At 29.3% G+C, this 12740-nt stretch overlaps 1 protein-coding gene across 1 annotated transcript in view; it reads left to right on the forward strand.

Annotated features, from left to right (window-relative positions):
* Nucleotides 1-12740, forward strand: part of LOC105620829 (tyrosine-protein kinase PR2) — a gene marked incomplete at its 3' end in the record, with an annotated part of 223345 nt that overhangs the window by 34442 nt on the left and 176163 nt on the right. The window contains exon 3 of the mRNA XM_012202305.1: nucleotides 1839-2075. Coding sequence (XP_012057695.1) covers nucleotides 1839-2075 — 237 coding nt within the window. The remainder of the gene's footprint in view (nucleotides 1-1838; nucleotides 2076-12740) is intronic.

The following is a 12740-nucleotide window of genomic DNA, read 5'->3' on the forward strand; positions in this document are numbered from 1 at the left end:
TTCTTACTTTAATTTACTTGTTAAAAGGTAAGTTTTAATTTTTACGTTTCGTACGTAAATTTAAGTTAAGTAAGTTATTCGTATCTGTCAGTGTCCGTACCGAACTTAGTATTACTTCCTACGCGTCTCTCTCTCTCTCTCTCTCTCTCTCTCTCTCTCTCTCTCTCCTTAAAGGATAAAACACATTAAATTAAATCTCTCGTGCGCCTAACATACGTCATGCCGCCTGATAATGGAATTAATTTTGAATGTTTGAGCCGTTGTAATTTTAAAACTTTTGATTGCTTGGCCTGGTGACTATTGAGATTTTTGGTCAATGAGCCAAAATCTGCATCATATCAATATTTCATCATCAATTTGACAGGAAGCTCATTTTCATAAAAAATGTTTTAGGATCTTTTATGATTTTGTAACGATTTTTCATTCGAAGTGAGATCCATTCTATTTTCTACTCTACCTAGGAAGTCGTGGAGTAGACCTCGCTTTGCGTGGAAAATCGGACGTCCGTAGGCAGGAGAGTGTAGAGTGGATCTCATTTCATTTGGAAAGTCTTCACCTAAAAAGAGAAGGAGATGGCGGGATTCTTATTGTTTATAGCAGAAATAAGAATTGTGTTTTAAACTTCTTTTGTTAATAACTTTTGTTAATAACTTTTTTTAATGAGTAACGATGATTAAAATTTTCTTAAGGTTACTCAAAGTTATGACAATATATGTCCAGATCATTGGAGGAGATTTCCCTTATTTTCAGTTTTATCTTTTATTTTATATAGTGAATAATTATAAAAAAGGTAGGTTACATATTTTTCGACTTCCCATGATTAATTATCATTAAAATCGCAACAAAGAATTCTTTTTATCAAGAGATTGCAAGAAAAAAAACTTAACAAATTTTGAAGAGACCTTATTATAAATAATTACGAAAGAAGAACGAGTAAATGTCGTCAATTTTTGTCCCCAATCGCAAAGTAAAATGTGTATGTTTTTTCATAGTTTTTGAGTAAAATAGAGCAATCAGTTTTCCATAAACATGAAGGGAATGTATGTATATAAAAATGTGAATGGTAATCGGGTCTAAGAGCTTCGAGTTTAAGAAGGCGGGAAGATGCAAAACGCGTGTATCTGACTCTCGTCTTACATCCTTCGAATGTTCGCATTATCTGTATCCTTTTCTATTTCAATTTTATTACAACAAAATGTAATTTGATGGTTTTTGAAAGTTTAAACATTAAAAACGATTATTTTACGTCTCATTTTTATGGCAAAAATTGTATGCTTATTTACTTACTTTTACATTTTCACACATGTTTCTTTCATGTTTATGGAAAACTAATTATTTTATGTAATTCTCCAAAAATTATAAAACATATATACACGTTTCGCTTCCCGATTGAAAGCAAAAATCAATGATTTTTACCAATCTATTTTTTATATTGATTTTATATTGATTGCATATACAGGATGTCAATTCGAATACAGATGAAAATTCGAATACAAAATAAGGCTATAACAATTTTTAAATTATAGGCATTTAAAGTTAGCGAATCGCCTGAAGTTCGCACGTTTATTTTGATATTAGAATTTTCATTTCAAAATGGTCTAAAAAATAATTTACTCTTAATTTGTTGTTACGATCTTTATCGGATATTCTGTGTGTACGTATAGATTTATTTATAAAAGTAGTATGATTAATTTTATTAAACAGACATAATTTATATGAATGAGGAAATGATTTTAAAATAAAAAACAGAATATTAGTCAAATATTAGTTATATTTAATTTTAATAATCAATTTTGTATTACTTTGAAAATATAATATTATATTATATGTTTATTTAGAGAGCCTATGGTCTGATATGAATTCGGAGATATGCCATGCTACCGGCAACAACGCAAACAAGCAAGCTATGACATCCAATATAGATAGTAATGCTGATACTCTTGGAGCTGACCATGAATACCACGAAATCAGTGATGAAGAAAATCAAGATAGTCCGTTAAAATTTGATAAGACATTAAATTTTGATTTTGGTCCAAGTCTTTTGGCAGAAATGGATCAAATGTTCAGATCATTAGGTAAAGGCAAGAATGAAAGATATTCTGTATATATCGGATGTTTCTCAATGAAGGAACTTTTTCAAACTTCTTTAAAGTTAATTAAACCTGTTTCAGTCTCTAATTAAAGAGATTCTAAAATGAAATCAATTATGAACATTGTTTTTATTTTATATCTTTGAATTAGCTTTTCAGAAAAGTAAAATTTTGATTTTTATGATTAAAGGACGCATAAAAATGAAAGGGAAGACATTCAATTTTATATAAAAAACAAAAAAATATTATTCTTTAATTTATACGTAGAGTTATCATTTGATAATATTTGCCAAATACAAAAAGTTTACAGTTTATATATAATTATATAAAATAAAATAACCGCTCTCTTAAAATAGGTTTATTTACTAATACTAATAGGTTTATTTTCTGTTCCTGCACGAGGATTGCACTAGAACTAAACTAAACTATAGTGCAATCCAGAACTGACGAGTGTAAGCGTGCAAACAAGGAATAAGAAAACTAGTGCAAAATAAAAATGCGTCTTAAATTGTTTATATGGAAATATTAGATTCTTGTAATGAAGATGAAGTATTAATGCAATTTCATTGTTAAAAATATTCTTCATTGAGATAATGATAGTACAAAATATTTTTCTATATAGACCTACTATCATTTATATATTTTTATCGTTTTATCTTGTAAACATTCGCATTATTTGTACAAGATCTATTTTCTGTGGCTGAACTAGTGTATACTAAGACACTAGAAATGTGAAATTCTCATTCGCCATTTTGGTTCTACTTGATTGATTGGTTATAGTACAATAGTGACAAAGGTAAATATTAAGAAGATTCCGCTTATCTCAAAAACACAAATCGATGCGTTTTTGCGTAAAAATAAAGATTTGACAAGAAAAAGTGTCACTCTGCTCCGCGAGATATTAATCCTCAAAGTTGACGACTATTCCGGTTAGGAAATCTGTCATAACAGTGGTTCATTGCTTTAAACAAATTTACTGCTTTCAAAATACAAATTCATTACTTTAACAAGGAGTTTATGTTTTTAAAGCATACCCAATGGGGAAAAAAATATTTGAAAAAACGTTTTTTATTAATTAATTGTAATTTTTTTATTATATTTTTATCTTTTTTACTTATCGATATTTGGAACTTGGACCTCATGATTGTGAGTCTGATACTTTATCCATTATGCTACTTACAATTGTCGATGTATACAGTTCTAATTGTCCACTTAACGCAATTATATTGGGTTAATTTCTCTTCCGTTATTATTTTTTTATTCCAACCCGTTTTTTATTAATTTGAATTTTAGAAAACAAAATTTTTTTAACATTTATAATAAACGTCAGATAAACGTTAAATAAATGTTTTTTTAATCATATTTTAAGTAAATAAATAACGTAAAACAAACATTTAATAAATGTTAAATAAAAGTTAAAAAATCTTATTTTGAAAACGTATCAATCAAAACGTAAAATTTATTACGAAACGTTTAGAAAACATTTAATAAACGTTAAATAAATGTTATTTTGAAAATAAGTCATGAAAATTAATGAAAAATAAACTCAATAAATATAACAGCAAAATATAAATGGGAGTTAGAAATCAATGCTGGATGTTATATTGCGCAATGCTAATTATTAATACATAAATTTAATTTGTTGTTTTCGGTGCTCACTTTTTGAGTTATTGATAATAAAAAAATTACGCACTATAAAATCGAATTGCGTCTCGCACAATCGTAATTCCGATCTCCAATAACGCAGTGAAAATGTGGTGAGAGATAACCATCTTCGTAGTTTAATGTTGTGCCAATCAACTTAGCTGAGTGGAACAGATAGTGAACTTAAGTTAATAATTGCAACAAGATATTTTTGAATAGATATTAATTTGCGTAATTAATGTATGCTGGCCAACATACATTAATTGTGGATCCAAGCATCGTCAATCCATTACAATAAATTTTTTAAAAATCACGATGTCAAAGTTAGATTGAAAAATAATTTAAGTAACATAAAAGAGAGTCATGTTCGTTCTGATGTTAGTCACATCTTGCTGACTAAGTCGGCAATAATAGATGATAATGGCGAACCCATCGGAGTATCAAAGGTCTGTTTATAAATTTGATTATCGAAAGTAAAATAAATAGAATCCAAAATTAAATGCATCATCTTCAAGAATTCATTTTTCGGTATCTTACAATTTTTTTCAATGTAACTTCATCTATTAGAAAGAGCATCCCTCACTAAGTTCATAGGGATATTTGTAAATAAAGATACTATTATATATTTAGTGACACCAAGCTAAAATCTGATTTAATTTGAATATTATTCAATTTTTTGATCAAGTCAATTGTTATTCACATTGGTTTGGAGTTTTTGATACTATCGATAATCAAACCATGTACAAACGTAGCCAAATTATACAAGGTACTGTCCATTGTCAAGATAATAATAATTCTAAATGGACAATTTGACTTGTGAATCTTTAAAGAAGCTCTGGGTAAAGTAGTTGCCACATAGTAGTAAAGTTTTTTATATGTGTGACCAGAGATAAATTCGGATTTTTTCCATCCTGATGAGAAATTCCTCAAACTACTTGATTTTATTACTAGGATCTTTTTGAATATATCTTCTCATCTATTAGTATAACATTTTTCAGTGTAAGAGTTTTTTTCTAGTGCTATCGTTATGTTGCCTTTGTCAGCCTTTGTAAAAATAATATTTCAGTTCTTTTTGAGAAATTGTTTCGTACATTGTATTAATTTAGTTAACCTGTGATGTATCGAATTATTTTTAGATTTGAAAGACAGTAAGTTACTGATGATTTTTAATGAATGATTTTTCACATTATAATACACAGAACTCTATAATTTCCTAATATTTTCTATATTCTATATTCTTCATAAATTCCATGACGTTTTCTTCGCGCGACACATCTCTTTTTGTATTCAACGAGTATTATGTGATTAACATCAGAACATGACTCTCTTTTATGTTACTTAAATTATTTTTCAATCTGACTTTGACATCATGATTAAATTTGTTATAATGGATTGATAATGCTTGGATTGATGATGCTCCGCATGCGATCGTTGTTGGAGATGAGGTAAGTTTTTGACTAGCATACATTAATATACGCAAATTAATATCCATCTATTCAAAAATATCTTGTTGCAATTATTAGCTTGAGTTCCATTATCTGTTCCACTCAGTTAAGCAACTGGTTAGCACAACATTAGACTATGTTGAAGATGGTTATCTCACCACATTTCCACTGTGGCTGCATTATTGGAGGTAACTATGATTGTGCGAGACGCAATTCGACAGATTTATTTTATAGTGATAAGCGGTAATTTTTTGTCGCTAGTGAGCCAAACAAAATTGAATTTGAGATATATTAATAGATGTTAGTTAGCATTGCGCAATATAATATTCAACGCTGACTCCTAACGCCCATTTGTATTTTGTCATTATTTTTTATTGTATTAATTTAAGGAGTCTATAAATTTTGTACATTTCTTTACTTGTTATTAGTAAGATCGCATTATGACGATTGTGTCCAACCTTAACGAAAAATGGTATATCAAATCGACAGATTTGCAATAGAATATAAATAAAATATTTTATTAGTTTGACAGAGAATTTTATCTTAAGATAATTTAAGATACACGGTAATTTAAATCATTTATATGTAACATTGAGTCGGAAAAACATGGGATGACTTATTGAATTAAAATATTCCGTTATTGAATTAAAATTTTATTGTATGTGAACATATTTTATTGTATGTGACAAAATTAATTAAATATTAATTACTAATCTATTAAAGTTATTAAGAAAAATATTAAGAAGGGCTTACATAGCGAGATGATGTTAACAATTCGTGCTCGACGAATAATGAGACGTTAAAACAAAGTCACAATTGAAAAACAAAGTACGCAATCGAAAACAAAGATCGACGATATAAAATTAAGGTTGAATTTTTATGTAATAAGAAAGAAGAAGTACTATATCTTTTTAATAAATTCTCATATAGCGAGTCAAGAGATAAAGTGTTATTTCGTAAATTTATATCATATTTTTGTTTCTTTATGTAAATCATTTCTGACAATAGTCTTTTATTTAAGATTTTTTCTTTGTCCAATATTTTAATGTTGTCCTAATCAAAATCATGGGATATCTCTATTCTATGTTCCGTAACAAAGTCTGAGTCGTATTTCTGTTAATATAATGTCTATTCCGACATCATTTTTAGACATCTATCAGTCGACGTATAAGGCATCACAGTCTCTGCAGTCTATTCTATAAACTACATTAGATGATGCAGGCAGCAGATCCTTCAGAATAATGAATTTATTTAGTCTGTTGATACCTGTATACGCCCACACCGGGGATCTTGTTAATAAAGTTTTTAATTTTTTCGGAAACGAACAGAATAAAAGATATCGTAAAAAACTTATCTCTCCGTTCGTTTACATGAAGAAACTTACATAAAGAAATTTACATAAAGAAACAAAAACATGGTATACATATATTTACAAAATGACACTTTATTTTTTGACCTGTTATATGAGAATTTATTTAAAAAGATAATGCTTCTTCCTTCTTATTACATAAAAATTCAACCTTAATTTTATTATCGTCAATCTTTATTTTCGATTGCACTTTGTTTTTCAAATGTGACTTTATATGTTTTTAACGTCTCATTATTTATTTGTTGAATGTTTGAATGTTTGAATTGTTAACATCGTTTTTCACACTCGCTATGTAAGTTTTAATTCTTTTTAATAATTTTTCTTAATAATTTTAATAGTGACTAGTAATTAATATTTAATTAATTTTGTTCATATACAGTAAAATTTTAATTCAATAACGGAATAGGTTGATAATTCCATATTTTTTCGATGTTACATATAAGTGATTTAAGTTACTTTAAGACTCTGTTAAAATAATAAAATATTTTATTTGTATTCTATAGCAAATCTGTCAATTTGAAAGTACAACTTTCTGTTAAGATTGGACACAATCATCATAATGTGATCTTACTAATAAGTAATTGCTTTTGTTCAATTTATTATTGAAGAGGAAAACGAGAATCAAAACATATCACAATTGCTTGATAAAATTTTGATTATATCACACACTAATACCTTGTGTTGACTCATATTGGCATTATTAAATATCATTAGATTTAATCTCTTGAGTCTATTATTATTATTTTTATATAAAAAAATGTTTCAAATGAAAGTGGAACGGTTTCGAGAAGGACGTATTTTGGTCACATTGTTTTTTTCTAGATGAAGGCACCAAAAAGATGCGAAGGTAACCTTCACTTTTTTAAATGGAATTGTATGATTTTTACACAATATAATTCTCTAATTATTTTGCATTTAAACATATTAAGGTAGTGATATAAAAAAATAGTTAACGAGATATTTTATATTTTATTCTAGCATATGGAGTATTCTAGTCAGCCACCCATTTTGCGAAGGATTTTGTTCATAATGCTTGAGCTTGACAATTTGATGAATAAAGGCTGCCGAATAATAGACCCATAGGCTAACTGATTGCTGAACTGTAGGGTCATCAATTTTTCGGCTTTTTCGCCGCAGTGTTTTTCATTTGTCGTGTTAGTGAGCATGAAAGCAAATTTGAAAATGAAATATTGACATTTTCTTATAGAAAATTTAACGCTTTTTCACGTGAAAATATCTATTCTTTTTTCGATTAGACCATTTTCGACGATGTTTGTTCGTTTTTAAATTTTTTAAATGGCTGCGATTAAAAGATCAGTCTCAATTTTCTTTTAATATAACTCAAAATGTAGCCCCGGGTCTCTATTTTATTACTCTAAAAGGTATATATCATAATGAGATATATACCTTTCATTCATTTGGGAGTAAGAGCTCGGAAAGTGAGGAAATGTCGCTTCGTCATTCTGCCGACGCGCCATCACGCTCAGCCCAGTCGTCCGGCATAGATCGCTGTTAGGCCCTGATAATATTCTGTACATGAGTTTAAAAATAATTGCTATCTGCGTTTAACTGAGTTTAAGAGGATTTGAGACTGTCTTTAAGGAATACCTTAATGTCTGCATTACAATTTTTAAAATTTTTTTATTTTGTTAGTTTTTATTCTTTTTGTTATTTTTATTATTTTATATTTTATATTTTATTATTTTATTATTTTTTGTTTATTTTTTGTTTTTATTTTTATTTTTTATTCTTTATTTCTATTTTCTGGAATATTTTCATATTGGGTGTGGGAAAAAGTGGTTTTTCCTGCTAGATGGCATTAAATGCTCAGCAGTCGGCAACTACTAATCGCATCGACAATACTAGACGTGCATTTAAAAAGTGACATTTTAATCTTTGTTTTGAGCCGAAAAAGATTGAAATCGGTGAAGTGGATCAAAAGTTATTTTATTTTGAAAATGGAAATAAATAAGGAAAAAATTCGCTACATTTTGCAGTATCACTACGATAAAGGCAAGAATGTTGCACAGGCTTGTGAAAAAATTTGCGCTATTTATGGTGAAGATACTCTATCAAAATCAGCAGCACGGAAATGGTTCGCTCGCTTTCGTGCTGGAAATTTCGATGTGAAAGATGAATCTCGCTCCGGTCGACTAGTCACTGAAAAGTCCGATGAAATCATAGTAAAAGTCAAGCGTGATAAACATGTGAGCACTGTGGAGATTGGCAAGGAACTAGGCATCGACCATAGTTTTAAATCATTTACACAAAGCTGGATACAAAAAGAAGCTCGATGTGTGGGTTCCTCACGAGTTGAGTGTTAGGAACATGATGGACTGAATTAATATTTGTGATGCGCTACTGAAATGGAATAAAATTGAGCCATTTCTGAAGAGAATGATAACTGGTGATGAAAAATGGATCACGACAATCCAACTAGAAAAAGATCGTGGATAAAGAAAGGAGAGAAGGCGCAAGCAATCGCAAAATTTGGATTGACGAGGAAGAAGATGATGTTGTGTGTGTGTGATGAGACTGGAAGGGAATCGTTACTATGAGCTGTTATCGTCCAATCAAACAATTAATTCCAAACTCTACTGTGAACAACTGCAGAGATTACAACAAGCAATTGAGAGGAAGCGGCCAGAATTAATCAATAGGAGAGGTGTCGTCTTCCATCACGATAACACTCGACCACACATATCTTTGATAACTCGGCAAAAATTGTGAGAGCTTGGCTGGGAAGTTTTAATGCATCCACCGTATAATCCTGACATAATACCCTCAGACTATCATTTGTTTAGGTCTCTGCAGAACTCTCTTAATGGTGTAAAGCTAGCTTGAAAAGAGGCCTGTGAAAATCACTTGAAGCAGTTTTTCGATCAGAAATCACAAAAGTTCTATCGCGATGGAATTATGGCTCTGTCCCAAAAATGGCAAAATATTATAGAAAATAATGGAATATTTGGTTTAAATAAATTGTTTTTAATACTCTAAGAAAAACACTTTAATTTTAAAAAATCGCCACGAATTTTTTTCCATATCTAATATTTTATCATTTATTTTTGGAGGAAAGTAATTTGAGTTGGTATTAGAATATTTCTTAATCGATAATTTCTTTTTTCTAGAAAGCTGAATAAAAGAGTGGTACTTTTGTGTTGATGGCACTGTTTTAACCGGAAAATTTGGCTGCTAGTTTTTGTTTACAACTTCATGTTTGTCTTTGTTTTTTTGCGGCTAAAACAGTGCCATCAATATAAAAGTATCACTGTTTTATTTCGCTTTCTGAAAAAGATAAACTATCGATTAAGAAATATTCTAATACGATTACTCAAATTATTTTCCCTTAAAAATAAATGATAAAATATGAAAATATTTCAGAAAATAGAAATAAAAATAAAAAATAAAAACAAAAAATAACATAAAAATAACAAAAACTGATAAAAATAACAAAAAGAATAAAAACCAAAAAATAAAAAAACAATTATAATGTAGGTATTAAGGTATTCCTTAAAGACATTCTCAATCCTGTTAAATGTAGAGAGCAATTGTTTTTAAACTTATGTGCATTTACAGAAATGTCATCAGGGTCTAACAGTGACCCGTGCCGAGCGACCGAGCGTGACGGCAAAGTGACGGAATAACATTGCTTCATTTTCCGAGCTCCCAAACGAATGCGAGTCCCATTATGTCCACACAAAAAAATGTATGATCTTTGATTTTAACAATTCTACTTTTTAAGTTTTAATATGTTCAACAAAGCTTCGGTGCAATGCTTCACGTTTCAAGATGATTAACAACACTGCATTTTTGTCAATTTGCGAGTGGCAGTGATTTAGGCATTATGGACATGTGAGTTAATTATACTTGTATATTTGCTGAGAAAGACTCTAAAGAAAATCGAAACATTTAAAATAAAGAAGACATCAATCTAATATTTGAGTAGTGATTGTTCACTAAATAATTGCGCCGTTTATCGTTGCTGATTCTTATTAGCCTATTACAATATATTTTTTGTATTGTTCAAAAAATTATTCAATTATTATATTTTTTTAAAACTGTTTTTTTATACCAACCAATTTATCTTATTATTCTGTTCATAAAAGTATTAAGTATTATTAAAAAGTTCGCGAGTTATTTTATGTCAATATGTGCCAGAATAAGAAAAGTATCTCTTAAACTATTGAATATCATTACTTTGTATGTAATACTTTTATATGCAGAATAATTAGAAGAATCATATATGTGTAAAAAAATCAAACAATTTCATTTAAAAAAGTGGAAGTAACTTCATATCTTTTTGGTGCTTCTAGAAAAAAAACAACATGACCAAAGTCCGTTTTTCTCGAAACTAATCCACTTTCATTCGAAACTTTTTTGTATCCAAAATAAACGAGATATTTCAGATAGTCGATTTAAATGGACTACCCTGTATATTTGTAAGTCTTTCTGGTAATGTATTGTTATAGTATTTTATGATCCAACTTGAAATGTAAATATAAATTAGTTTTGTTGTAAATATAAATTAATTATTAATTTTGAAACCTATCATTTTATCAAATAAATAAAATGAGTTTCTTTGCAGAGCGTTTAAACGACCTATTTTATTTTTTTTGGAAGGTTTCCCAAGCTTTCCTGGATAAATAAACATTTTTCCATGAACGGACTTTCAAAATAATAATTGCATAGATTTTAAAAGTGTCCATTCAGGTTCAATTTTGGTCATTTTTACTGCCTTCTTTGTGAATTAGATGAAATTTTATGTTGTTCTTTCTACGCTAATCAAAAGTATCAACAAAGAATAATTATGTATATTAAGACCGACCTCAAAGATTTTAATGACATTGACGTATGTTATCAAGGACATGATCTCAGTGACTAACAGATTTTAGCCGTCGCTCTTTGTTCGTTAAACAGTTATTAACCAAATTACTTGTATAAATAGAACAAATTTTTTGCAATTTTGTAACGATTTTCTGTGCGAGATCTACTCCCCTCATGATTCCACTTCCATGCTTAGGAGGGTTACACGATTCTACTCTGATGAAACAGATTTTCTGTTTAAAAAACACAAATTATTTCCTTCCATAATTTTTGTGTTTTTAGAGCAGAGAATTTGTGTCTACATAGCAGAGAATATTTTATTATGAATATTTTTTAGTATTATGGCACAGATGTGTCGATTACATCAATAAATAAACAATAAATATATATTAAATTTTTGCTTTACTACTTAAATGAATCAAATATATTAAAAATAAAATTAGATTTAATGAAGTAATCTTTAATTTTGATCGTTTTTATAACTTTTTAATGAATAATGAACGACAATTAAAACCTGTTGAATGTCACTTTTGATTTTGACAACATATGTCAAAGTCATTGAAATCTATAAAGTCGGCCTTAATATGCATAATTACTACTGTTTTGCAAGGAAGCATGTAATATTATGAAAAGAATATATATTTAAATATACAAATATTTACATATACATATATTTACATGTGTGTATAGTGTTGTGCTTGAGCTAGGTCGCCTCTTATGCCGTAGACTTTTGCATAACGCATAACGCACAGTGCATAAGCGAATCTTTCCTTTCTTCTCATTCCATGGAATAGAAAAATTTCGATTGGTTGATTCCTTTATGCATTATGCATTGTGCGTTATGCAAGAGTCTGTGCTGCGGCCCCCTGCTTATCTGTATGGCTCTCTCCTTGAACTGTGAAGCTGCGCAGCAATCTTTAGGACAATGAAAGGATGATAAATTATTCTTTCTACGCTGATCAAAAGTGATAAATTATTAACGTAGACTGATTGTGTCACGCTCTTGGGGTACATTCTGAGTTACACATGATGCATGATTTGCCTTGTTATTCATTAAATAATAAAAAAAATAAAACGAACATCATGTGCTTTATACGTAATTCGGAACGCATCCTTAGATCAATGATGCCATTTCAGAGCTGGTTTATGACATCAAGACTAACGCTATTAGTCGGCAGCCTAGTCACAAGCATAAGCTTATGTTCATGTGCGCTTCGAGCGCCTTCGTTCGGGCGTTCGGGCGTGCGAACGAGACAGCGTTTCTCGGAATTGTGAAGCGATCGAAAATGTTTCTCGGCTGCTCGAGTATTGAGGGGCAAAAGGACATTTTAGACATGTAATTTTTAATAAATTGTAGTAACAATAAAC

The sequence above is a fragment of the Atta cephalotes genome, assembly GCF_000143395.1.
Source record: "Atta cephalotes unplaced genomic scaffold scaffold00029, whole genome shotgun sequence".
Taxonomy (NCBI): Eukaryota; Metazoa; Arthropoda; class Insecta; order Hymenoptera; family Formicidae; genus Atta; species Atta cephalotes.